This window comes from Pan troglodytes, chromosome 12 (genome assembly GCF_028858775.2).
Source record: "Pan troglodytes isolate AG18354 chromosome 12, NHGRI_mPanTro3-v2.0_pri, whole genome shotgun sequence".
NCBI lineage: Eukaryota > Metazoa > Chordata > Mammalia > Primates > Hominidae > Pan > Pan troglodytes.
Genome location: NC_072410.2, coordinates 25658384 through 25685421, shown reverse-complemented (window position 1 = coordinate 25685421; position 27038 = coordinate 25658384). Strand labels below are relative to the sequence as shown.

Here is a 27038-nt window from a genome sequence, read left to right as displayed (position 1 = left end):
CTGTTTTGTCTGAAATTAGGATTGCAACCTCTGCTTTTTTTCTGTTTTCTATTTGTCTGGTAGATTTTCCTCCATCCTTTTAGTTTGAGATGATGAGTGTCATTATGTGTGAGATGGGTCTCTTGAAGATGACATACCATTGGGTCTCACTTTTTTTTTTTTAATCTAGCTTGCCACTCTGTGCCTTTTAAGTGGGGCATTTGCCCATTTACATTCAAGGCTAGTATCGATTTGTGTAGATTTGATCTTGTCATTGTGCTGTTCGCTGGTTATTATGTTGGCTTGTTTGTGTGGTTGCTTTATAGTGTCACTGGTCTGTGTGTTTAAGTATGTTTTTGCATTAGCGTGTAGTGGTCTTTCCTTTCTATATTTAGTCCTCCTTTCTAAAATCTCTTGTAAGGCAGATGTGGTGGTAATGAATTACCTCAAAATTTGCTTGTCTGTAAATGATCTCATTTCTCCTTCATTTAGGAAGCTTAGTTTAGCTGGATATGAAATTCTTGGTTGAAGATTTTCTTTAATAATGTTAAATATAGTCCCCCAATCCCTTCTGGCTTGTAGGATTTCAGCTGAGAGATCTGCTGTTAGCCTAATGGGGTTCCCTTTGTAGATGGCCTGCCCTTTCTCTCTGGCTGCCTTTAACATACTTTCCCTCATTTCGACCTTGGAAAACCTGATGTTTATGTGTCTTGAGGACGGTCTTGTGTAGAATCTTGTAGGAGTTCTGTATTTCCTGAATTTGACTGTTGCCCTTTCTAGCAAGGTTAGGGAAGCTTTCAAAGATGATATCCTGAACTATGTTTTCCAAGTTGTTTGATTTCTCCACCTCCCTTTCAGAGATGCCAGTGATTTGTAGAATTGGCCTCTTTATATAATCCCATACTCCTTGAAGGTTTTGTTCATTCTTTTTTATTTTTGTCCATCTTATTTTAGAGAACCAATCTTCAAGTTCTGAGATTCGTTCCTCAGATTTTTTTTTCTGCTGTTAATACTTGTGATTGCATTGTGGAATTCTTGTATTGTGTTCTTCGGCGCTTTCAGATCGGTTAGGTTCTTTTTTATTATACCAGCTACTTTATCCTTCAGCTCCTGTAACACTTTACTGTTATTCTTATTTTCCTTGGATTGGGTTTTGCCATTCTCCTGAGTCTTGATGATTTTTTTCCTATCCATATTCTGAATTATATTTATGTAATTCCAGACAGTTCATCCAGGTTAAGAACTCTTGTTGGAGAACTGGTGTGGTTGTTAGAAGGACATATGACACAGAGGCCATTTGAGTTACTGGAGTTCTTGCATTGGTTTCTTCTCATTTCCACCTATGGGTTTTCCTTTAATTGCAGTGTAGATTGAGTACAGTCCGTAGACTTATTTTCGGATGTTTTCACCAGGCTGAGGCTTTGTGCAGGGTCTTTATTTGAAGCTGACTTCTCATTTCTGGTTTCAGAGGGGAGTATATTAGTAAGGTATTTTTGATGCTGAAGCTTTGGGATGTGATCCAGTAGGTGGCACTTGGGCTTACTGGTCAGTTGGTAGACTCTTGCTTGGTCATGTGGCTCCCCTATGTTTCCTTACAGTTGCAGCCATGTTCCCTCTCAATGATCTGAAAATGTGCTTCTCTCCCCCTTGAGTGCTGGCTGTAGATCATGGCTTGGCACTCCTAGGCTGCCCACTGCAGCTCTGGGGCAATCTCAGTGTTTATATTTCTTTCCTAACTTTGAGGCAGAAGAGGAAGGGACATTAGTAGTGGTTGTAGCCAAGGGTCTTTTGTTTGTCTCCTCAGAGTTCCACCCCCGGAGAATACAGCAACTGTTTACTGCAATCAGCAATCAGGATGGAGAATTTGTGCTGTGGGGGCCAATCCAGGGGTTCCCTGTCATGAGCAGTGGGGAGTGTGTAGAACCCATGAGAGATGGGCTTGGGTCAATTAAAGCTTGTTGAAGGTGTAGATAAGGGTGTTAGCTCCTTCATCAGTCTGAGGGTAGCAAGGACAGTTCCACTGCAGAAGCAGTGGCAGAGAGGCTTTCAGTTGCCCCTGGAGGCTCTCTCCAGGGAGTGGCTGAGTTGCTACTGGCTCGACAGCTCTGGTAGGGGGGTTAGGTAGAGGTCCAGGCATGCAAGACTTGCCTAGTGAGAAGATATAGGAATGGGAACCCAGGTAACAGTCTGGCCACTTTTCCATAGGGCTGCTGCAGTATGCCCAGGGCCCACTCCAGTCTCTAGTAGCCTCAGATTTCCAGTACCTGGAGTTATCATCAGTGAAGCCTGTGAAACAGCAAAGATGGCAGCCTACCGCTCCCTTTGGAAGCTTTGCCCTAGGGAGGTATGAAGGAACTTGTTGCTGGCCCAAACACACCTGTAGGAGGTAGCTGGAGACCCCAGTTTGGAGGTTTTGCCCAGTGAGGAGGAATGACATTGGCAAAGTGCTTAAAAAGCAGTCTGGCCTCATTTTTATAGAGCAGCTGTGCTATGCTGAGGGTCCACATCACCCCCTGGTTTCCTTGGACACTCCAAAGACTGAAGGTTGAAGTGGCTAAGTTGCAAAAACAGCAAAGATGGTGGCCTGCCCCTCCATCAGGGAGCTCCAGCCCAGAAAAAATTGAAATCACTGTCAGCAGGAGAACACCAGTGGGGGTGGTTGGAGGCCCCAGTTGGGAAGTCCCAAACAGTGAGGAGGAATGAATCTGGGACCTGCTTAAAGAAGCAGTCTGGCTATGCTTTTGTACAGCAGCTGTGCTGTGCTGGGGGGCCATATCCGCCCTAAGTCAGCTGGGACTCCTTAAAGCCCAAAGGCTGGAATGGCTAAGTTGCCAAAACATCAAATATGGCGGCCCACGCCTCCCTCGGGGCACTCCATCTGAGGGAGAATTCAAATCTCTGTCAGCCTGAGAATACCAGAGTGGGTAGCTAGAGGCCCTGGTTGGGAGGTCCTGCCCAGTGAGGAGGAATGGGATTGGGGACCTTCTTAAAGCAGTAGTCTGGCCATATTTTGGTAGAGTAGCACTGTGCTGTGCTAATGGATCCCTCTGCCCATGGTCCGCTGAGACTCTCCAAATCCCGAACGCTGGAGCAGCTAAGTTGCCCAAACAGCAAAGATGGTGGCCTACCCCTTCTCTCAGGAGCTCCGTCTCAGGGAGGCTCAACACTGTTGCTGGTGGCTGGCTGGAATTCCAAGCCAGTGGCTCTTATCCTGTGAGGTTCTGTGGAAGTGGGGCCTGCAGGCTGTTGCTGCTCAGCTCCCTGAATTCAGCCTCTTCCCTAGGGATATGTATGAGGGTCTAACCTCCCACTTTGCCAGAGTTGCAGCTACTTTTGCAGGAAAGCCCAGGTACCTAAGGCTCCCAGGTCTCCATGTGTGCCTGAGTGGCTGCTGTGCCAAGATTCCACGTAGCTCCGTCAGACTGAAGGCCCTGGTAAAGTGGGTTCATGAGATCTCCCGACCCAAGGATTGCAAAGATCCATGGAAAAAGCATGGGTTTCCAGGGTCACACATTCACTCACTGCTTCCCTGGGTGAGAGAGCTCCCCCTGGCTCTGTGGTACTCCCAGGTGGGCTGTCGTTTTGCCTTTCTTTTCTTCATTCTCCCTGGGTCAAGTTGTTTCCTTGGTTAGTCCCAATGTGAGTACCTGGATGTTTCAGTTGAAGGTGGAGTATTGACTCTCCCCTTGTGTTCCTCTCTGTGAGAGCCAAACACACTAGCTGCTTCAACTCGGCCACCTTGGCCAGCCCACTGCCCCCTCACTGCTATATTTTTACATATAACATTTACAACTCTATAAAGTACGTCATTGTACTCATTTTACAGGTGAAGATAGTTTAGACACACAAAGACTGAATAGATCTAAGTCCTTTCCTTGTAAGATGCAAAATCTGGAATTGACAATGTACATAACTGCTACGTGTCTCAAACTTAAGACGTAATTAGGCATTTCTAAAGCTCACACTTTTTAAATGTTTAAATATTTTGTTAGAGTTTTAAAGAATGATTTAGTTAAAAAATACGATTATGGGGGTGTGTGGCCAAGATGACTGACTAGAAGAAGCTAAGATGCACGGCTCTCATGGAGAGGAATGAAAAGGGCAAGTCAATACAGCACCTTCAACTGAAACAACCAGGTACTCACATTACTCACATAATCAAGGAAACAACTCCAGCCAGCCACCAGCATCAGTGTTTTACCTACCTGAGACTGACTTCCTAGGGTACAGGGCAGGCCACCATCTTTGTTGTTTGGGTAACTTAGCCATTCCAGCCTGTTGGGCTTTTGAGAACCCAAACCAACTGAGGGCAGAAGGGATCCCCCACACAGCACAGCTGCTCTACCAAAATGTGGCCAGACTGCCTCTTTAAGTGGATCCCCAATCCATTCCTCCTCGCTGGGTGGGACCTCCCAACTGGGGCCTGCAGCTACTCCTGCAGGTGCTCTCAGGCTGACGGAGATTTGAATTCTCCCTGGGATGAGTTCCCTGGGGGAGAAGGGGGCCGCCATCTTTGCTGTTTGGGTGACTCAGCTATTCCAGTCTGTGGGCTTTGGAGAGTCCAAAGTGACTAGGGTGGAGGGGATCCCCAGAACAGCACAACTGCTCTATCAAATCATGGCAAGATTCTTTAAGTAGATCCCCGATCCGTTCCTCACTGGGTGAGACCTCCCAAGTGGGGCTTCCACCCCTTAGTTCTAGAGCTGACAGAGATTTACATTCTCCCTTGGATAGAGTTGTCAAGGTCCTGCCAATTAAGAAGAAATGGGTCAGGAACCTGCTAAAAGAATCTGCCTGACCAAGATTTTGTAGAGTAGCTGTGTTGTGCTGGGAGATCCCTTCTGCCCCTGGTAGGTATGGATTCCACAAAACCCTCAGGCTGGAGTGGCTAAGTTGCACAAACAGCAAAGATGGCAGCTCATCTTTGGCCATTTCATCCCAAGAATTCAAATATCTCTGGGCCCGAGAACACCAGCAGAAGTGACTGGAGGTCCCAGTGCGGTGATCCCTCACCAGGCAGGACTTCGAGACCGCCATGCCAGGGATAATTGAAATCTCTGGCAGCCTGAGGACACTGGAGGAGGGGGTGGGGTGGTGGCTGGGGGCCCGAGTTGAAAGGACCTTCACTGGGCAGGAACTGGAGACCTCCCTGCCAGGGAGAACTCAAATCTCTGTCAGCATGAGAACACAGGTAGGGGTGGCCGGAGGGCCCAGTTAGGAGAACCCTCACTGGGTGGGACCTCAAGAACTCCATACCAGGGAGAATTCAAATCTCTGTCAGCCCCAGGACACTGGCGGGGGTGGCTGGAGGCCACAGATGGGAGGTCCCTCACTGGGTCAGACACCGAGACCTCCATGCCAGAGAGAATTCACATCTCTGTCAGCCCCAGGACACTACCGGGGTGGTTGCAGGCCCTAGTTGGGAGGTCCTCACTGGGCGGGACCCCGAGACGTCCATGCCAGGGAGAATTCAAATCTCTGTCAGCCCCAGAACACTGGCAGGGGTGGCCGGAGACCCCAGTTGGGAGGTCGCTCACTGGGCCAGACCCCGAGACCTCCATGCCAGGGAGAATTCAAATCTCTGTCAGTCCCAGAATAAAGGAGGGGGTGGCCGGAGGCCCCGGTTGGGAGGTCCCTCACTGGGCCATACCCCAAGACCTCCATGCCAGGGAGAACTCAAATCTCTGTCAGCCTGGGAACACCAGTGGGGGTGGCTGGACACCGCAGCTAAAAGGACCCTCATTGGGTGGCACCTTGTGAATTACATGCCAGGGAGAATTCAAATCTCTCTCAGCATGAGAACACCAGTGGGGTTGGCTGGAGGCCTCGCTTGGGAGGTCCCTCACTGGGCAGGACCTCAAGACCTCCAGGCTAGGGAGAATTCAAATCTCTGTCAGTCCCAGAACACTGGCGGGGGTGGCTGCAGGCCCCCGTTGGGAGGTCCCTCACTGGGCAGGACCCCGATACCTCAATGCCAGGGAGAATTGAAATCTCTGTCAGCCCCAGAATATTGGCAGGGGTGGGGGGAGTTGGCTGGAGGCCTGAGTTGGAAGGACCCTCACTGGGCAGGAACCGGAGACCTCCATGCCAGGAAGAATTCAAATCTCTTTCAGCATGAGAACACAGGTGTGGGTGGCCAGAGGTCTCAGTTAGGAGAATCCTAACTGGGTGGGACCTCAAAAACTCCATGCCTGGGAGAATTGAAATCTCTGTCAGCCCCAGAACACCAGCGAGGGTGGCTGCAGGCCCCGGTTGGGGGGTTCCTCACTGGGCAAGACCCCGAGACCTCCATGCCAGGGAGAACTCAAATCTCTGTCAGCCTGAGAACACCAGTGGGATTGGCTGGAGACCCCAGCTAAAAGGACACTCATCGGGTGGGACCTTGAGAATTACGTGCCAGGGAGAATTCAGATCTCTGTCAGCCCAAGAACACCGGTGGGGGTGGCTGGAGGCCACGGTTGAGAGGTCCCTCACTGGGCAGGACCTCAAGACCTCCATGCCAGGGAGAATTCAAATCTCTGTCAGCCCCAAAACACTGGCAGGGGTGGCTGGAGGCCAAAGTCCTTCACTGGGCCAGACGCTGAGACCTCCATACCAGGGAGAATTCAAATCTCTGTCATCCCAAGAACACTGGTGGGGGTGGCTGGAGACCCAGTTGGGAGGTCACTCACTTGGCAGGACCTAAAGACCTCCATGCCAGGGAGAATTCAAATCTCTGTCAGCCCCAGAACACTGGCGGGGTTAGCTGGAGGCCCCAGTTGGGAGGTCCCTCACTGGGCGGGACCCCAAGACCGCCATGCCAGGGAGAACTTGAACCTCTGTCAGCCCCAGAACACCAGTGGGGTTGGCTGGAGACCCCAGCCAAAAGGACCCTCATTGGGTAGGACCTCAAGAACTATGTGCCAGGGAGAATTCGAATCTCTGTCAGCCTGAGAACACCAGGGGCGGGTGGCTGGAGGCCTGAACTGAAAAGACCCACACCGGACAGGAAGTGGAGACCTCCATGTCAGGAAGAATTCAAATCTCTGTCAGCATGAGAACACAGGTGAGGGTGGCCGGAGGCCCCAGTTAGGAGAACCCTTACTGGGCGGGACTTCAAGAACCAAGAACTGCATACCTGGGAGAATTCAAATCTCTGTCAGCCCCAGAACACTGGCGGGGGTGGCTGGAGGCCCCAGTTGGGAGATCCCTCACTGGGCAGGACTTAAGACCTCCATGCCAGGGAGAACTCAAATCTCTGTCAGCCCAAGAACACCGGTGGGGGTGGCTGGAGGCCCGATTGGGAGCTCACTCACTTGGCAGGACTTAAAGACCTCCATGCCAGGGAGAATTCGAATCTCTGTCAGTCCCAGAAAACACTGACAGGGGTGGTTGCAGGCCCCAGTTGGGAGGTCCCTCACTGGGTGGGACCTGGAGACCTCCATTCCAGGGAGAATTCAAATCTCTGTCAGCCCCAGAACACTGGAGGGGGTGGCTGGAGGCCCCAGTTGGGAGGTCCCTCACTGGGCAAGATCCTGAGACCTCCATGCCAGGGAGAACTCAAATCTCTGTCAGCCTGAGAACACCGGAGGGGGTGGCTGGGGACCCCAGCTAAAAGGACCCTCATTGGGCAGGACCTTGAGAACTACGTGCCAGGGAGAATTCAGATCTCTGTCAGCCCTGGAACACCAGCGGGGGTGGCTGGAGGCCACGGTTGGGAGGTCCCTCACTGGGCCAGACCCTGAGACCTTCATGGCAGGGAGAATTCAAATCTCTGTCAGCCCCAGAACACTGGCAGGGGTGGCTGGAGGCCTCGGTTGGGAGGTCCCTCTCTTGGCAGGACCTCAAGACCTCCATGCCAGGGAGAATCCAAATCTGTCATCCTGAGAACACTGGCGGGGTTGGCATAGCAAGGTGCTCTACCAAAATGTGGCCACACTGGGTCTTTAAGAAGGTCTGTGATCCATTCTTCCTCACTGGGCGGGACCTCCCAACCGGGGCCTCCAGCCACGCCCACCAGTGTTCTGGGGCTGACAGAGATTTGAATTCTCCCTGGCATGGAGTTCTGGAGGTCCTGCCCAGTGAGGCACCTCCCAACCGGGGCCTCCAGCCACCCCCGCCAGTGTTCTGGGGCTGACAGAGATTTGAATTCTCCCCAGTATGGAGGTCTCAAGATCCCGCCCAGTGAGGGACCTCCCAACAGGGGCCTCCAGCCACCCCCGCTGGTGTTCTCAGGCTGACAGATATTTGAATTCTCTTTGGGATGGAGGTCTTGAGGTTCCATTCAGTGAGGGACCTCCCAATAGGGACCTTGAGCCACTCCCGCCAGTGTTCTGGGGCTGACAGAGATTTGAATTCTCTCTGGCATGGAGGTCTTGGGGTCTGGCGCAGTGAGGGACCTCCCAACTGGGGCCTCCAGCCACCCCTGCCAGTGTTCTGGGGCTGACAGAGATTTGAATTCCCCCTGGTATGGAGGTCTTGAGGTCCTGCTTAGTGAGGGACCTCCCTACCGTGGCTTCCAGCCACCCTCGCCAGTGTTCTGGGGCTGACAGATATTTGAATTATCTTTGGGATGCGGTTCTTGGGGTCCCTTCCAGTGAGGGAGCTCCCAACCGGGGCCTCCAGCCACCCCCGCCAGTGTTCTGGGGCTGACAGAGATTTGAATTCTTTCTGGCATGGAGGTCTCGGGGTCTGGCCCAGTGGGGAACCTCCCAACTGGGGCCTCCAGCCACCCCCGCCAGTGTTCTGGGGCTGACAGAGATTTGAGTTCTCCCTGGCATGGAGGCCTGGAGGTCCAGCCCAATGAGGGTCCTTTCAGCTGGGGCCTCTGCCACCCACACCGGTGTTCTCAGGCTGACAGAGATTTGAATTCCTGGAATGAGTTCCCACGCGCAAGAGCAAGGAGCCATCTTTGCTGTTTGTGCAACTTAGTCGTTACAGCCCGCGGGCTCTGGAGAATCCATACCTACCGGGGCAGAAGGGATCTATCAGCGCAGCACAGCTACTCTACAAAATCTTAGAAGGCAGATTCTTTTACCAGGTTCCTGATCCATTCCTCCTTACTGGGCAGGACCTTGACAACTCCTTCCCGGGGAGAATGTAAATCTGTGTCAGCTCGAGAACACCGGTGGGGTGGTGGAGGCCCCAGGTGGGAGGTCCCACCCAGAGAGGAGGAAAGAATGAGGGATCTGTGTAAGGAATCTGCCTGGCCACTATTTGGTAGAGCAGTTGTGATGTGCTGGGGGATCCCTTCTACCCCCAGTCATTTGGGACTCTCCAAAGCTGGCCCCACCCTCTCCCCCAGGCCCCAGTTGGAAGGACTCCCACTGGGCAGGAACTCCAGAACTCCCTTCCAGGGAGAATTCAAATTCCTGTCAGCTCCAGACACCGGTGGGGTAGCTGGAGGCCCTGGTTGGGAGGAACAGATTGGGAATCCCCTTAAAGAATCTGTCTGGGGCCGGCCACGGTGGCTCATGCCTGTAATCCCCATACTTCGGGAGGCCCAGCAGGGCGGATCACTTGAGGTCAGGAGTTCCAGACCAGCCTGGCCAACATGGTGAAACCCCATCTCTACTAAAAATAAAAAAATTCGCTGTGCGTGGTGATGGGCACCTGTAGTCCTAGCTACTTGGGAGGCTGAGGCAGAAGAACTGCTTGAACCAGGGCTGTGATGGGTGCGGTAAGCCGAGATCATGCCACTGCACTCCAGCCTGGGTGACAGAGCAAGACTCCTTCTCAAAAAAAAAAAAAAAAAAAAAGGATCTGGGCACATGTTGGGAGAGCAGCTGTGCTATTCTAGGGATCCCTTCTACCCCATCAGTTTGCACTGTCCAAAGCCCAAAGCCCACAGGCTGGAATGGCTGTGTTGCCCAAACAGCAAAGATGGCGGCCAGCTCCTCCCCTGGGAAACTCATCCCAGGGAGCTCCAGCATCCTTGGCACAAGCTGGCAAGTACTGGCTGAAATGACAGGTGCCCTGGAGAAATTTGAAAGGGTTATCCACATACGGTTGCTGATTATTTTCACAATTTTCCTGAGATGTCATTATCATTCTTTGACTCTCCTGTCTATAGTCAGACATTTGGCTCTCAGAGGTGACTTTCTGGCTGAAGAATGTGGATTCGTCACTGTCTTGTGCTCAATGTAGAGGGGGCTCTGTAATTCCAGAAATGTCCATATCTGATGAAAGAAAGCGAAGAATGAAACAAAAAGAGATATGTACCATATTCATAAGTAGATTCAATGCTATTAAGATGTCAGTTCTTTCCAATGTATAGATTCAATGCAATTCCAATCTAAATGAAAATGTTTATATGGAGAGGCAAAAGACCTTGAATAGCTAACACCATATTGAAGGAGAAGAACAAGCTTGGAGGACAGACACTACTCAATTTCAAGACTTACCGTAAAGCTACAGTAATGGAGACAGTGTGGTATTAGTGAAAGAACAAACGGATAAAATGAGATAGAGAGTTCACAAATAGAAACACATTAATACATTCGATTAATTTTTGACAAAAAAGTAAAGGCATTATGATGATGAAACAGTTTTTTCAGGAAGGGCTGCTGGAATACCTGGATATCCACATGCAAAAAAAATAAATCGCAGACCTTACACCCCCACCAAAATTAACTCAAAATGGATCAGCAACATAAATATACAAAAAAACTATAAAATTTATAGAAGATAATATAGAAGGAAATACACATTATCTTGGGTTTAATGATGACCTTTAGAAAAAACACCAAAGTTGAAGTCAATAGAAGAAAGAATTGATAAGCTGGATTTGATGAAAATGTAACATTTTTACACCATTAAAGACACTGAAAGAAAAGAGAAACCACAGATGGAAAAAAATTTGCCAAAACGTATCTGATTAAGAACTATTATTCAAAACATATTAGTATTCTTAAAGCTGAGCAGTAAAAGACATGAGCTAAAGACCTTAACAAGTACCTCACCAAGTAAATTATACAAATGGAAAATAAGCATATGTAATGAGGCTACACGTAATATTTCCTCAGAGAAATGCAACCATGAGATGCCACTGCACACGTATTAGAATAACCAAAATCTAGAACCACTGACATCAAAGGCTGGCAAGGATGTGGAGCAAGAGGAAACTTCATTCATTGCTTGTGGGAATGCAAAATGGTGCAGTCACTTCTTGAAAGTTGTATTCTATGTACCTCAACAGCATGGCCTTCACTGTTCATATTCCTATTATCATTTTGGTCGACCACTTAACCAAGGTCTAATTAAGTTCCACAAGTTTCCTCATCTTCCTGTCTTCTTTGCCTATTACCCAGTTCCAAAGCAAATTCTGCATTATCAGGTATTTTTATAGCAAAACCCCACTCCTTGGTACTAATTTCTGTGTTAGCAACACAGAATAACACAGAAAAGAGCAACACGGAAAAACACAAATTTTTGTGTTGCTATAAAAAAATAGCTGAGACTAGGTAATTTATAAGGAACAGAGGTTTGTTTGGCTCACAGTTTTGCAGGCTGTAGAAGAAGAATGGCAGTGGCATCTGCACAGCTTCTGGTCAGGGACCCAGAAGGCTTTTACTTGTGGCTAAAGGTGAAGAGACAACGGGTATGTCACACATGGCTAGAGAGGTAGGAAGAGAGGGGAGAGGTGCCACACTGTTTTAAACAACCACCTTTCATGTAATGCAGTGAGAACTCACTCATTAGTGAAAAAAGGGCAAAAAGCTATCCAGGAGAGATCAACCACCATGACCCAAACACCTCCCACTAGGTCCCACCTCCAACATTGGGGATCAAATCTCGACCCAATATTTGGAGGGTACAAATTTGCAAACAATATCACTCTCTTTTTGTCTTTAACTTTGGACAATTTGATTATAGTGTATCTTGTTGTGAGTCCCTGGATTCACCTTATTTGGTTTCCTTTGGGCTTTGTGGATCAGGCTTTCTGTTTTCTTCCCCATGCTTGATAAATTCACTGTCATTATTCCTTTAAACACTTTTCTGTTCCTTTCTTCCTCACTTCTCCTTCAGGCATGCCAATAATGCGTGAGTGGTCCTGCTTGATGGTGTCCCATAACTCTCTAAAGTTGTCTTCACTCCGTTTCCATTATCTTTTTTTCTGATCCTCAGGTTAGATAATTTCCAGTGACCAGTCTCAAAGTTCACTGATAGATTCTATTAATGGACACCTCTATTAAATTTTTTCAGTTCAGTTACAGTACACTTTAGATCTATGATTTGTTTGACATTATTGTATAATGTTTTTCCTTTTCTTGAAGTTCTCAACTTGTTCTTGCAAAGCTATCTTGACCTCAGTGATTATTGTTATGACCATTATTTGGAAATCTCTGTCAGATAAATTACATATCTGCACTTCACTCAGGTGCTGGAGATTTATCTTGTTTTCTTGCTTTGAATATGTTTCCCTGTTTCTTCATTTTTCCTCGACTCTCTCTGTTGGCTCCCGTGCATTTGATAAGACTGGCCTCATGTAGGAAAAGGATCTCACCAAACTTTCCAGCCAGAGATCTTCAGGTACCTCTCAAGTCCTTGTGTGCTCTAGTGTTGACTGTTTTTGGTGGCTCCCTGGAACTTAGGATGTGCCACGCCTTGTCAGTAACCAGAAATTGGTTAAGGTAGGAGCCAGACAATCCAGATGTAGCTAGAAAGTTAGAAGGCTGGAGGAGTGTTTCAGTTCTTTCTAGCTACATGATGAAGATTAGTATGGACATTTATCTCCCACTCTCTCTCCATTAAGCTTGGCAGAGGATCTGTGACAAACACACCTATGCACACTCTGGATGCAGCCTCTGATCCTGAGGAGAGAGCTTCTGAATGTGGGCCCATTGTATGCTTACTTCTTTGTTTTCTATGGTCTAAATACATTCAAAAATACAAAATCCTGTCGACTCACAGAGCAGAGTTGTTAAGAAAACAGTTCCTTGGGCACTAACCACGGAGGTTGTGGAATTTCAATGCATAATCAAGCTCCTTCTGGGAGCTTGATTCAATGCATAATCAAGCTCCTTCTGGGAAGAATGGGTAGGCTTGGATTTATTACTGGGTTGAACCCGACATAAGACTGGTAGTGTCAAACTATGGTTCCATCTGCCAGATGAATTATACTTTGTAAGCCACATTAGCCCCCATGATGCCAGTATTTAAATACAAAGCTAGAAATGATTAATAGGGTGAGAAAAGCATGTTGAAAGCTCAGATAGGCTGAAAGCTAGGCAACTTATATTAAACAGTAAACTAAGCTGTGAATGCAAAAAAAAAAGTTCTTAAAGGAAATTAAACAGGCTACTCCAGTGAATGCACAAATGATAAGTACAATGGTATTATTGCTGATGTGAAGACAGTTTTAGTGGTCTGGATAGAAAATCAAATGAGCCACAACATTTCGCTAAGCCAAAGCTGAATCCAGAGCTAAGCCCTAACATTCTTTAATTCTATGAAGTCTGAGACAGGTGAGGAGGCTGCAGAAGACAAGTTTAAAGCTAGCAGAGGTTGGTTCATGAGGTTTAAGAAAAGAATCTTCATAACATAAAAGTGCAAGGTGAAGCAGCCAGTGCTGATAGAGAAGCTGCAGCAAGTTATCCAGAAGATCTAGCTAAGATCATTGATGAGGGCAGTTATGCTAAATAACAGATTTTCAATGTAGACAAAACAGCATTATACTGGAAGAAGAGGATACCTAAAACTTTCACAGCTATAGAGGAGAAGTCAATGCCTGGCTTCTAATCTTCAGAGGACAGGCTGACTCTCTATGTACTGGCTAATGCAGCTGGTTACATTAAAACATTAAAGGCAGTACTCATTTACCATTCTGCTACATTTTTAAGTTCTTCTAAACCTATGCTACCTATACTCTATAAATGAAACAACAAAGCCTGGATGAAAACACATCGTTTACAGTATGGTTTACCAAATATCTTAAGCACACTGTTGAGACCTATTGTCCAGAAAACGTGTGTGTGTGTGTGTGTGTTTGTGTGTGTGTATACGTGTATGTGTGTGTATGTATATATGTGTATATATATATATATATATCTTTTAAAATATTACTGCTCATTGACAATGCACTCATAACCCAAGAGCTCTGATGGAGTTGTACAAATAGATTAATGTTGTTTTCATGCCTGCTAACACAGCATTCATTCTGAAGCCCATGGATCAAGGACATTTTATTATTTAAGAATACATTTTGTAAGCCTATACCTGCCATAGACAATGATTCTTCTGTGTATCTGCACAAGGCAAATTAAAAATCATCTGGATTTTTTTAGAAAGCAATCACTATTCTAGATGAAATTAAAGATATTTGTGATTCCTTGGAGGAGGTCAAAATATGAAGTTTGGAAGAAATTGATTTCAGCCCTCATAGATAGCTTGCAGGGTTTCAAGACTTCAGTGGAGGAAGTAACTGTGAGTGAGGTGGAACTAGCGAGAGAACTACAAGTAAAACTGGAGCCTGAGCCTGTGACTGAATTTCTGCAGTTTCATGATCAAACTTGAATGTACTAAAAGTTGTTTCTTATAGCCCATCCATCTGAGATGGAATCTATTCCTCGTGAAGATACTGTAAACACTGTTGAAATGACAAAAAAAAACACCTATCTTATTATACAAACTTAGTTGATAAAGCGGTGGCAGCATTAGATAGGATCGACTCATTTTGAAAGGTGTTCTACTGTGAGGTAAAATGCTATCCAACAGCATGGCACACTACAGATAAACCTTTCATCAAAGGAGTCAACTGATGCAGCAAACTTTACTGTTGTTTTATTTTAAGAAATCGCCACAACCACCTCAATCTGCAGCAACCACCACCTTAATCATTCAGCAGCCATCAACACAGAGGAAAGACTCTTCATCAGCAAAAATTAAAATTCACTGAAGGCTCAGATGATCATTTGCATTTTTAGCAATAAAGTAGTTTTTAAAGTATGTAATTGTAGACATAAGGCTATTGCACACTTTATAGATTATGGTATAGTGTAAAAAACTTTTATGTGCAGTGTAAAACCAAAAATTCAAGTTCTTATTACATTGTGGTTGCCTGGAATCACACCTGCAATATCCCTGAAGTATGCCTGTACAAGAAATCATGGATAACATACTAAAATAAATTTGGGAAACAATTCATTAACAGAATGATAGTTCTGAAGTAGAAATAGATATGATAACAAAAAACAAATAGAAATTCTAGATATAGAGAATACAACAAACTAAAAATTTAATACAATGCTTCAGCAGCTGATTTTATTAGCAGAAAAAAAGAATCAGTGAGCTTAAAGAAAAAACATTTGAAATGATTCCTTCGGGGAAAAACAACAACAAAAAAGAATAACAAATGCATATGGCAATTATGGGACTCAATCAAACAACCCAACTTTCATATAATATCAGTTTCTGAAGGAGAAGAAAAAGAAAAAGGCCTAGAAAGCATATTTAATGAAATAATGACTAAAAATTTCCCAAACATGAAGAATGATGACAACATTGAGGTATGAAAACTGCAGAGGTCATGAATCCATTTCAATCCAAGAGGCATTTATCAACATACATCACAATGAAGTTATTAAAAATGAAAAACAAAGAATACTGAAAACAGCAATAAAACAAGAAATACATCACATTCAAGGGAGCTTCAATATGGCTTTCAGTGGATTTCTCTGCAGAAAACCCTACAGTCCACAAGAGAGAGGGATGATGTATTCAAAATGCTAAAGCAGACAAGCAAGCAAACAAACAAAAATGCCAATCAACAATACTGTTCCTGGCTGGGTGAAGTGGCTCATACCTGTAATCCCAGCACTTTGGGAGGCTGAGGCAGGTGGATCAGGGGGTCAGGAGTTCAAGACCAGCCTGGCCAACATGATGAAACCCCATCTCTACTAAAAATACAAAAATTAGCTGGGCATGGTGGCATGGGCCTGTAATCCCAACTACTTGGGAGGCTGAGGCAGGAGAATTGCTTGAACCTGGTAGGCAGAGATTGCAGTGAGCAAGCTTGAACCTGGGAGGCGAGATCACACCACTGCACTCCAACCTGGGTGACAGAGCAAGACTCCATCTTGAAAAAAAAATGCTGTGCCTAGCAAAGCTGTCCTGTAGAAATGAGGGAGAGGGAGATATAAAAACCTTTCTATACAAAAAAAAAAACTAATAAAATTTATAATCAATATCCCTGATTGATCAGAATTACTAAAGGAAGAGCCTTACATTGAAATAAAAGCCTAAATAGTAAGAAAAAACATCTAAAAGTAAAAAGCTTCAATGCCATCAGTAATACACAGTCATGTTCAAAATGCTCTAATATTCTAAGGGTGGTTTGTAAAGCAATTTTATCCCTACTAGTAGGGTTAGCAGACAAAGGTATTGAAAATAACTGTAGCTACAATAAATTGCTAAGGTATGTAAGTATGAACTAAAAGGGTAAGTTTTGACATAAAATTGTACAATTGTATGGGAGAGAGAATGAAAATGTAGACTTTTGGATGCAGTTAAAGAGAAGTTGCTATCAGAAGTTGTTAGAGTAGTTTGTTATAAGAATATGATATTTTAGGTAAGTTTCATGATAACCACAAAACAAAACCTATCATAACTGCACAAAATAAAAATTTATTTTGCAATTTATCCAAAATTTTAAAGCATACCACCACAGAAAGCCATCAAGCTATAAAAGAGTTCAGCAAGAGAGAAAAAGGGAACAAAGAACTTATAAAACAATCAGAAAAAAATTACAAAGTGGCAGTAGAAAGTCCTTCCCTATAAATAATTACCTTGATAGTAAGTGCATTACATTGTCAAATAAAAGGACATAGAGCATCTCAATGGATAGAATAAAAAACAAGATTCAATCATGTGCTGCCTACAAGAGACTCACTTTACCAGTCAAGACATATATAGGCTGAAACTGAAAAGATGAAAAAAGATATTCCATGCAAATGCAAACTAAAATAGAGCAGGGGAGCTATATTTATTATTAAAAGAAATAAACTAAGTCAAAACCTATAAAAGAGATAGGGTTCACTGCATAATGATAAAGGAGTTAATTCATCATGAAGACATAATACTTGTAAATATATATGCACTCAAGGTCACAAGACCTAAATACATAAAGCAATTAATTAAATAATCTCATGAGAAAAATATACTGCAATACTATAATAGTAGGAGATCTCAATACTCCAATTTCAACCATGGAAAGATCATTTAGAAAGATAATAAATTAACAAACATTAGATTTGAATCACACTTTGGAGCAACTGGATCTAACAGATATACCCAGAACATCCTATCCAACAGCAGAAGTGTACATGTTCTTCTGAAATGTGGGTGGAACATTCTTTAGTATACGTCATATGTTAGGCCACAAAACAGATCTTAACAAATATTAGAGAATTGAATTATAGAAAGAAAATTTTTGCATCCCAATGGCATAAAGCTAGAAATCCATAACAGAAGAAATCTTGAAAAATACATAAAATAGCAAAATTTAACATATTCATAAATGGCCCATGAGTTACAGAAAAAATTTAAAAACATACTTTAAGACACACAAAAATGAAAACACAACATACCAAAACTTATAGAATGTAGTTAAATCAATCATTATACCTCAATGAACTAGATGAGAAACAAAGCCAAGAATTAGCAGAAATAAGAAAATAGCAAAGATTAAAGTGGAAATAAATCAAATAGATATGAGAAACCCAATGGAAAGAATTAATACTGAACTTCTTTTTAAGGCGATAAACAAAATCAACCAATCCGTATCTAGACTAACTAGAAAAAGGACTATTCCAACAAATAAGATCAGAAATGAAATAGGAGAAATTACAACTTTTAACTCTAAAATACAAAGGATTACAATTGCTCATATAACGAACATTTGTATGCCAACAATTTGGATAACATGGAAGAAATAAAAACATTTCCACAAACATACAACTTACCAAGACTGAATCAAGAAGAAACAGAAAATCTGAATGGACTAATAAATAATAAGGAAATTGAAGCATAATTTTTTTTTTTTGAAGCGGAGTTTTGCTTTTGTTGCCCAGGGTAGAGTGCAATGGCACAGTCTCAGCTAACTGCAGCCTCCACCTCCCAGGTTCAAGCAATTCTCCTACCTCAGCCTCCCAAAGTGCTAGGATTACAGGCGTGAGCCACCAAGCCCGGCCTGAAGCAGAAATTAAAAGCCTCCCATGAAAGAAAAGCATAGGACCAGAAGGCTTCACTGCTAAATTCTGACAAACCTGTAAAGAACTAATACTAATTACTCTCAAACTCTTTCAAAAAAGTGAAATAGAGGAAATACTTCCAAACTCATTTTATTAGGCTACCATCATTCTGATACCAAAGACAGAGAAGGACACTACAAGAGATGAAAATACTAGGCCAATGTCAGTAACGAACCCTGATGCAAAAATCTTCAACAAAACATTAGCAACCAAATTTAAGAATATATGAATGGAATCATTCACCATGATCAAGTGGGATTTATCCTTTGGATGCGAGTTTGTTTCAACATATGCATATGAATACATGTGATAAAATACATGAACAAAGTCAAAGACAAAAATCATACGATTCTCTCAATACATGCAGAAAAAGCACATGACAAAATTTAAAACCCTTTCATGATGACAGCTCTCAACAAATTAAGTGTAGAGAAAATGTATCTCGACACAAAAAAGAACCGTGTATGACAAGCTCTTAGCTAACATTATTCTCAACAGTGAAAAGTGGAAAGCTTTTCCTCCATGTTCAGAGACAAGACAGTGATGACCAGTCTCACCACTTCTTTTCATCGTTAACAGTGGAATTCCTAGGCAGAACAATTAGACAAGACAAGAAAATAAAAGCATCCTACTCAGAAAAGAAATAAGTGAAATTATCTCTAATTGCAGACAACATGATCCTGTATACAGAAAACCCTAAATATTCCACCAAAAACTGTTAGAACTGATGCATGAATTCCATAAGGTTTCAGGATACAAAATAATCTAACAAAGATCAGAAGTGTTTCTGTATACAAATAACAAACTACCTGAAGAAACTTTTTAAAAATCCCAAGTATGATAGCAACAGAAATTAAATACTTAGGTGTAAATTTAAGCAAAAAATTAAAGGTCCTGTATATGAAAAACTATACAACACCAATGAACAAAAATTTAAAAACACAAGTAAATGAAAAAAAAATTCATGCTTGTGGATGGGATGAATTAATATTGTGAAAATGAACAAAATACCAAAAGCAACATATTTGATGCAATCACTATCAAAATTCCAATGCCATTCTTTTACAGAAATGGAAAAAAAATCTTGACATTTGTATTGAACAGACCTAAAATAGACAAAATAATCTTGAGCAAAAAGAACAAAGCTAGAGACAGCCTGCTACCTAATTTTATTACATATTGTAAAACAATTGTAATCCAAATAGCACGGTAGTGGCATATAAATGGACAAATTGGCTAAACAAAATGGAAAACCCAGAAATAAATCCACACACAGTCAACTTATCTTTGACAAAGGTGCCAAGGACATACAATGGTTAAAGGACAGTCTGTTCTACAAATGGTGTTGAGAAAACTGAATATCCACAGGAAAAATAAAGTTAGTCCCTTAACTTACACCACATACTAATATCAACTCCAAATGAAGATTTAAATAGAAGGCCTGAACTGTAAAATTACCAGAAGAAAACATAGAGTTAAAGCTCCACAACACTGGTCTCAGCAATACTGTTTTTGATGTAACCCTGATAGCGGTCAACAAAAGCAGAAATAGACAAATTTCTTGTGGCTTAGTTTTGAATTTCTGGTCATTTACTCAATCTGGTCATTACTTTCCCACACTTCATGGTTACAAGTACCAGCCAAGAGGTGGATCCACCTTCCTACTGCAGTATCTGAAAATCAGTGTCTGTTCTATCCTCGGCCTGACCCTCTCTGGCATTCTCGGGATCTACATTTTGATGGAAATGTAATGCTCTGGAACCCTAGGCATATATGAACCAGAAACACGTATGCAGACTCTACTTACCGACAGCAACATAGTTGGAAATATAGTAATCACAGTTGGATAGGAACAAATATTTTATATCTCTTTCTTAGAGATCTGGATTCCACTAAAACGGATTCATGGATGTCAGGGCATTAGGGGTGTGGACTGATAACAAACCTCTCCTTTTTCAGTGCCAAACAAACTTAGAAATAAAAACAAAAGGTCAGATCAATATCCAAATACATTACTCCTCCTAAAGCTGATTTAGAAACTATGGCTTAATATTGACCAAAAAAGACTTCTAATATTGCCCCCTAGCCTTGACTTCAGAACCTGAACAAAAAAAAGTTCATCTGAAGAACAGTCAGTTACCCACCCAGTGCAGGGAGGGTCTTCACCTGCCTTCCACTTCTCCTGTTCAGAATCCAGAGGAGAAAGAGAGACTAGATGTACTCATTGATCACTGAGTAAGTTTGCCTTACTAATAGGCAAACGTGGACCAATGGATTTGATGGGACCAATGGATAAGATTTCCCATCCACCAAATAAGTCACATCTTCTCCTGGCTCTGGGAATGAGCCAGATAAAGGTGAAGAGTTGGCAGTGTTTCTACTCAATATTTGTGAGAAGACCGAAGGTGTTGTCAATGGGTAGATAGAACTGGAATGAGGTGGGAAAGTTTTACTCGTTTGACCAACTTCTTTTCATTCAAGTTGTATATGCTGAAGGTAGCCGCTAGAAGAATTGACTTCTGGAAAGATGATTTCCCCTCACAATTGCTTGATCTTGAGTATTTTTATTTTTGTGTTAAAGAACTGATGTTGGTTTGTGTACACTGAAATAATGGGGGGAAGCTCTGTATGGAAGGAAAAGAAAGTTTCCTTTCTTTTCTAGAGCCGTCTGTTCAGGTTATCGGAGTCTCCCTATTCACGGGATGAGTGTCCACAACAAACTCCACAATCCTGTGTCTGGTCATTGAAGGTATGTATCAGAGTGACACTTGGAAGCATGGTATAAAGAGGAAATATGCATTTGTCAAATGAAAAATTAAAATATAAGAAAAAGTTTAAAAGGAAAAACAGAATGAGAAGGGCAGGGGCTTGATTAGAGTTTTGTCAACTGGGACAAACTTTGCAGTTTTAGTCAAATATTGCCATCTTTCTAGTGGAAGACTTTGACATGTAAGTTCTAGATTATACTTTCATTTATAAATAACTGTGTAGCTTAATGCGATGGCCCCTGTTAGTATCTTAGGCCATCTATTGAAGGTTTACTAAATTCTTCCAAGGCATGTGAGTCTGCTCCTCAGCAAAGCAGTGACAAACCTGCTTTTCCCTGGTTTCCCCAACTATGTAAAACCTTATTAAAGAATTCCTGAACAATATAAAGTTCCCTCAGCAAGACGGAACTTCCCAAGCTCTTGTCTCAGGAGAGAATGTGGATTATAGAAAGATTGTGGGTGTGAGTGGAGTGGGAAGTTATTTAGGTAGTAAGATTTTCAGGCTCGGTGCAGTGGCTCACACCTGTAATCCCAGCACTTTGGGTGGCCGAGGCGGGCAGATCACAAGGTCAGGAGATGGAGACCATCCTGGCTAACAGGGAGAAACTCCATCTCTACTAAAAATACAAAAAAAAACTAGCTGGGCACCTGTAGTCGCAGCTACTCAGGAGGCTGAGGCAGGAGAACCGCGTGAACCCAGAAGGCGGAGCTTGCAGTGAGCCAAGATCTCGCCACTGCACTGCAGCCTGGGTGGCAGAGCCAGACTCTGTCTCAAAAAAAAATAATAAAAAAAAAAAAGTTAAAGAGGCCAAGAAACATCATTTAAAACACGATATAAATTTTCATCAGACATAAACGATACAAAAATATTTTCATTTAATAAATACTTTTGCATGTCACACATTTAATGGGGAACAAAATATCATGTTAACAGCCTAGTAATACAATTTTATTGTCTTAGATTTTTTTCGTCAGCATGTATTCTTTCTGTTTTGTTTTGCATTTGACATGGAGTCACTCTGTTGCTCAGGCTGGAGTGCAGTGGCACGATCTTGGCTCACTGAAACCTCTGCCTCCCGGGTTCAAGTGATTCTCCCACCTCAGCCTCCCGAGTAGCTGAGACTACAGGCATGCACCACCACACCCAGCTAATTTTTTGTATTTTTAGTAGAGACAGGATTTCACCATATTGGCCAGGCTGGTCTTGAACTCCTGACCTCAAGTGATCCACCTGCACTGGCCTCCCAAAGTGCTGAGAATACAGGCATGAGCCACTGCAGCCAGACAGCACATATTCTTGTTATGCTTTTAAAACTAGTTATTGATTTAAATTTTACTCATTAGTAGATTCTAGTGCAGAAGCTATAGAGCAGCAGTCCCCAGCCTTTTTGGCACCAGGCAGCAGTTTTGTGAAAGATAATTTTTCCACAGATGGGGGTTTGGGGGATGATTTCAGGATGGTGATTCAAGCGTATTACATCTATTGTGCACTTTATTCCTATTATCACTACATTGTAATACATAATGAAATAATTACACAACTCATCATAATGGAGAATCAATGGGAGTCCTGAGCTTGTTTTTCTGTAACTAGATGGTCCCATCGTGAGGAGATAGGAGACAATGACATATCATCAGGCATTAGAGTCACATAAGGAGCATGTGACGTAGATCCCTTGAAGGAGCAGTTCACAATAGGATTTTCACTCCTGTGAGAATCTAATGGCTTTGCTGATCTGACAGGAGGCAGAGCTCAGGTGATAATGTGAGCAACGGGGAGTGGCTGGAAATACAGATGAAGCTTCACTCGCTTGCCTGCCACTCACCTCCTGCTGTGCAGCCTGGTTCCTAACAGGTCATGGACCTGTGTGTGGCCTGGGAGTTGGGGACCCCTGCTATAGAGGATTCAGATTTAAATTCAGAAGTTAGAATGAAAAAGAATTATATTCTTTATCTAAATGATTTCACAGTTAACTAAGAGAAAGTCAGTATATGCTGAAAAGCTTATCAGTGTTAATAAGAATGAAAAATATGTACAATATGCAATTACTATTAAATATAATTTGCCCATAGTTGCACACTGAATTCATTATCATGGCAGTTAAGTATCAGAGCTTCTGGTTTCTCACTCTTCATTCATGTATTCAGCAACCATGTGCTAAGGTACTAGGACAAGCACTGGAATTACAAGATAAAGATGATACGATCCACCCCTCAACAACTGTATGCTATAATCTGAAAAAACAAACAGGCAATTCCCATACGGAGTCATACATACAATGACAAGCATAAGACAGCACTTATTGGAAGACATAGAAGGGATACTAACCCAGGTTTGTGTCAATATTGTAGGCTTTTTGGTAGAGGCAATTCATAGGTTGATATCTGAAGGGGAAGGAAAGCACACGTAGGATAGAGGGAAGAAGTAAATGCAAACAGCTGGAGGTGAAGACGATCACTGTGGAGCTCCATGTAGTCTAGTTTGGCTGGATGCTAGAACAAAGGTGCAGAGTATGGTAAGTGGCGAAAGATAAGGCTGAATAACTTGACAAGAACCACACTGATGTGAGAGTTTTGATTCCATGCTAAGGAATTTTCAACTTTTCCCAGGGGCAAAAGTAAACCAATGACAAAGTCAATGACTAGAGATTTAAAATGTCACTGGTCAAGTGACTGCTTGTGACCTGTAATTGCTTAACTAATTATCACACGAGTGTGGGGTCTGTTAGCCTTAAATCACTACCTTAACCTTGAGAAGTTGATCATGCCTTTGTTTTGTGAGAACAGTTTCAGTGTGCAGGCTGACAGTTCTATAGGGGTGGCAGAAGAAAAGTGTAGGGCCAGAAAAAAAGGGATACACAGACTTCTTGTGATTTTTTAAAGCTATGGAACATGATGAATTAACAAAGTATAAGTATACCCTTCACTGTGAATGTTTATGTTTTCACATCTTTCACTAGATGTGTGTAAGAAAAAATATTTAATGTAGCATTTATTAACCAAGCAATTGAGAGAGAATACCATTCACTACTTAGAGTTTATTTCAGAAATCAATGATTTGAATTTAATTCATAAATTTTGGCAACATACCTTCATCTAGCTCTCAAACACCTGCAGCATCTGAAATAAATCAAATATTACTTATAATGTTTCAGTCAAACAAGAGACATTATCATGTAAACCCACTGTAAGTCAAGGAGCATCTGTACTGTAGATTGATCATCCCTAATCTAAAAATCTGAAATCCAAAATGCTCTACAATCTGAAACTTTTTGAGCACGGACATGACATCACAACTGCAATGTTCCACACCTGACCTCATGTGATAGGCTCTGGGGAAAACAGTAAAAACTTTCTTACCTGCAAAAAATTACTGTAAAACATTGTAGAGAATTACCTTCAGGCTATGTGCATAAGGTATATATGAAACATAAATGAATTTCATGTTTAGACTCAGGTACCATCTGCAAGATATTTCATTAGGTATATACAAATATTCCAAAATCTGAAAACAATCTACTTTTGGGCCCAAGCATTATGGACAAGGGATATTTAACCCGTCCTACCGGAAAAATAAAATTCCTTTTCAGTATGACAGAAATTAAGAGATCAGCTTACCAAACTTGAATGCTGCAGGATTTTCTCAAGCCGTTCAATTTGGTCATCCTGTTTTTTAATAATTTTTCTCATCATCACATGTTCTACTTCAAGCCTAAAATGTGCATTTTAAAATAATTACTCTCACACGTAATTTTTTTTAAATCATGTAAATTCTAAACAAACTTCTGAAGGTATAATTACACAAATTCTTAGCAATCACAAAAGTAGACGATTGGGCTACTGTGTCATTTTTCTACCTGTGTTTTGGTGATAATATGCAAAATTTAGGAATAATGTAGAAAAATGATGTATTTCAATATAGCTTACAAATGAAACTTTTTTGGCTTCACAAAGACATACTAATTATCATAACTGATACAATTTTCATACTACAGTGCTCTTTTGCTTTATAAATACTCAAGTTATTTTGTGTGCTGCTTCAAATTTTACTTTTGTGCGTTGCCTTCCATCTCCTTAGTACATCTTATAGTAGCTGTAAGTTGATCCTGTATTTCTTGAAACTGAAACAAAGAATTTTAAAAAATTACATTTGGAAATGACCTAAATGTCCATCAGTAGATGAATGAATCAACAAAATATATATAAAATATTTTAGACTATCACAATCTTTTTTATTTATAAAAGGTCATAATCTAGGAGAAATCATCCCATTACCTGTTTTTTGTAAGTAATTTTAGTGGGACACTGCTACACCCCTTCAGTCTGCATATTGTTCATGGCTACTTTTGTGCTGTAACTGCAGGGCCGAGTTATTGCAACAAGGATCTTACGGCTCACAAAGCCTTACATAATACTATCTGGCCCTTTACAGAAAAGTTCACAGACCCCTGCTCTAGGACTAAAACACAACATTCTTCTTGCTTTTGAATTACATTTTATCAGTTAAATACTCAAACTTACAAACTGGTAAAATGTGGAAAGATAAAGGATTACCTCATGCTAAGCATTTATATTTTGAATTCCAAACACTACCACATCAACTATAATTTTATTTTTTGTATGTATGCATTTAGTTTTATTATAGCAAAGCAACTTGCACATTTTTAAATACTTAAAACTAAGCATCATCTTTCCTTTCTAGGGAAACAACAAGAAAATTTAAAAACAAGCAGGAACAAAATTAAAATCGACAAAGTCAGTTCCAAATAAGATCCTACAGGATCTTATTGACTCTCCCATTGAATAGCAGGACTCAGGTCATCATTAGGAGAGAAGTAATTTAAAAGCGTCATCTTGAACTGCAAAGATGTCCATTAAACATGCCAAAGGAGAAGCCCTGTTGTCTAAATGCCCACTTAACCAACCCAAACATCTCAAACCCATCCTTTGCTGACCTTCTATAACCCCCTTTTTAGTTTAGCTTTTTCTACAAATAAGAGAAAATAGATACATGTTGGCAAATGCGAACTGTCCATATTCATATAGAGACAGAGTGTGCTCTCTGAGCCCAATACAAAGGAAGTAAGGATTTTCATTGAAATAAAAATTTATTCAGTAAAATGGCCTTTCTGAACAAGTTAACCTGAAATCTAAGAAATAAGTATACACAGGTTCTTTATACATTCAGAAAAGTAGAGACTAAAAAGAAGATAATTTTCTGAAACATTCCATTAGACATTATCCTCTGAATTAATCTGGCTTGCCTCACCATGCCAATAGAGAAATCATTAAAAATAGACTGTTTAACAGGAAAAAAAAAAACTCTCTCAACTTCTGTGAGAAATGATGCATAATTCTCAACTTTCCTAAGGTTAAATATTTAAGAAAAAAATATATGTATAAAAAATGGCAGAATGAAAGCCAGAGATTAAGATATAGGTGCATTATAATAAAATCTTAATAAAATTAATAATAAGGAAAATACAGAAGAAAGCCATCCACTATAAAATTTTAATAACATTAATTATCATAAAAATACAAAAGAAAGCCATCCACTAAAATTAGTACCCCAAAACACTTTATATTAGTTAACTAGCTACAGATTAACAGTTGTTGGTGTGCAAAGTTGCATACATACTTGACTTCTCATCTGGTCTAATTTCTTCCTTGAATCCTGCATCCCATTTTCTAAATAGGTGCAGTGACGCGATGAAGCATCCAGCAAAGCTTTTGTTGCTGATTCTTTGTTTAAGACATCATCTCGTTTTTGTTGAAGCTGTCTCACAGCTACCTGATAAGATGTTATTTTTGTTACTGATTTTACAAATCACCTTATTATTAAACCATTAATAATATTTAACTCTAAAGCATACTCTTTGAAAAATATCACCACACAGACCGGTTCACCTTCTTTTCCTCATGTGTACACATTCCTGTGTATTACTGAATCCAGTTAAGGATACAGAAGGTGTTATCTTCCTGCCAAACTGGTATTGTTATTCACACAACATATTCAGCCCACTAGTCATTCCTCCCTTGATGAATCTGCAATGCTTAAAAACCT

General features: G+C 42.1%; 1 protein-coding gene across 13 annotated transcripts in view; it reads right to left on the bottom strand.

The window, feature by feature from the left end:
- Positions 1-27038, bottom strand: part of LOC741694 (ankyrin repeat domain-containing protein 36B) — a 128692-nt gene that overhangs the window by 17043 nt on the left and 84611 nt on the right. For 11 of the 13 annotated variants that reach the window (XM_063789549.1, XM_063789550.1, XM_063789553.1 and 8 more), the window contains 6 exons: positions 26613-26765; positions 25025-25095; positions 24593-24686; positions 24065-24094; positions 23304-23467; positions 9965-10136 (listed from right to left, as the gene is read on the bottom strand). In XM_063789549.1, coding sequence (XP_063645619.1) covers positions 24071-24094; positions 24593-24686; positions 25025-25095; positions 26613-26765 — 342 coding nt within the window. In that variant the 3' untranslated portion in view covers positions 9965-10136; positions 23304-23467; positions 24065-24070. Of the gene's footprint in view, positions 1-9964; positions 10137-23303; positions 23468-24064; positions 24095-24592; positions 24687-25024; positions 25096-26612; positions 26766-27038 lie in introns of those variants that run through there. The other 2 variants (XM_063789555.1, XM_063789556.1) reach the window with 1 other exon arrangement.